This window comes from Empidonax traillii, unplaced genomic scaffold, assembly GCF_003031625.1.
Source record: "Empidonax traillii isolate 1590-97213 ecotype Southwest subspecies unplaced genomic scaffold, ASM303162v1 scaffold1535:size94756, whole genome shotgun sequence".
Classification (NCBI taxonomy): Eukaryota; Metazoa; Chordata; class Aves; order Passeriformes; family Tyrannidae; genus Empidonax; species Empidonax traillii.
The window spans coordinates 3,186-3,925 of record NW_020956728.1 but is presented as its reverse complement, the minus strand read 5'-3'; the positions used below and the strand labels follow the sequence as shown (position 1 = coordinate 3,925).

At 53.8% G+C, this 740-nt stretch overlaps 1 protein-coding gene across 1 annotated transcript in view; it reads left to right on the top strand.

Moving 5' to 3' along the window:
* The window catches only part of KANSL1 (KAT8 regulatory NSL complex subunit 1), an 82,330-nt gene extending 81,752 nt beyond the window's left edge, over nucleotides 1-578 (top strand). The window contains exon 11 of the mRNA XM_027907747.1: nucleotides 211-578. Coding sequence (XP_027763548.1) covers nucleotides 211-492 — 282 coding nt within the window. The 3' untranslated portion in view covers nucleotides 493-578. The remainder of the gene's footprint in view (nucleotides 1-210) is intronic.
* The last annotated feature ends 162 nt before the right edge of the window (nucleotides 579-740 follow it).

Below are 740 nucleotides of genomic sequence, written 5' to 3'. Positions count from 1 at the left end.
GCTGGGATGTGGCTGTGGGGAGGCGGCTGGAAAAAACCCCCGCGTGGGAAATGCCGTGGGAATGCTGGGCCAGGTGGGATGCAGAGGGCGGGGCCGGGTGGCACGGGTGGCTCTCCCAGCTCTGCTTCTCGGCTGCTGTTCCCGGGGCTGGGACACGGCACCGGGAACTTTCCCAGCGGATTCCCAATGCCTCGGTTCTCTCCCCTGCAGGCCGTGCAGCCCTGGGAGCGACGAACCTTCCCGCTGTCCTACGACCCCCGGACAGAGTGCGAGGACCAATCCGACCCCCAGGACCGGTTGTCGCGCTGCACCCGCCGCACGTCGGGCAGTAAATCCTCCCGGGAATGCGATGGCACTTCGGCTTCGCCCAGCCTGGCCAGCCTCAAGAGCCGAACCCCGCTGGCCCCTCCCTCCTCCTCCTCCTCCTCCTCCTCCTCTTCCTCCTCCTCCTCCTCCTCCTGCTCCGCAGTCCTGCGGCCAGCGCACAGATAGAGACACACGGGGAGAACATGAGCAAACCAACACACAGAACTAACTCTTGGCATTAAAGCTTCCAAAATCTGCGTTTGATATTCAAACATCCTGCCGGGAATTTTCACAGTTTTTAGTGAATTTAAGGAGTTTAGAAACTGTTTTTTTTTTTTTGTTTTCTCTTTTTTTGTTTTGTTTTCTTTTATTTCCTTTTTTTTTTTTTTTTTTTTTTTTTTTTTTTTTTTTTTTTTTTTTTTTTTTTTTTTTTT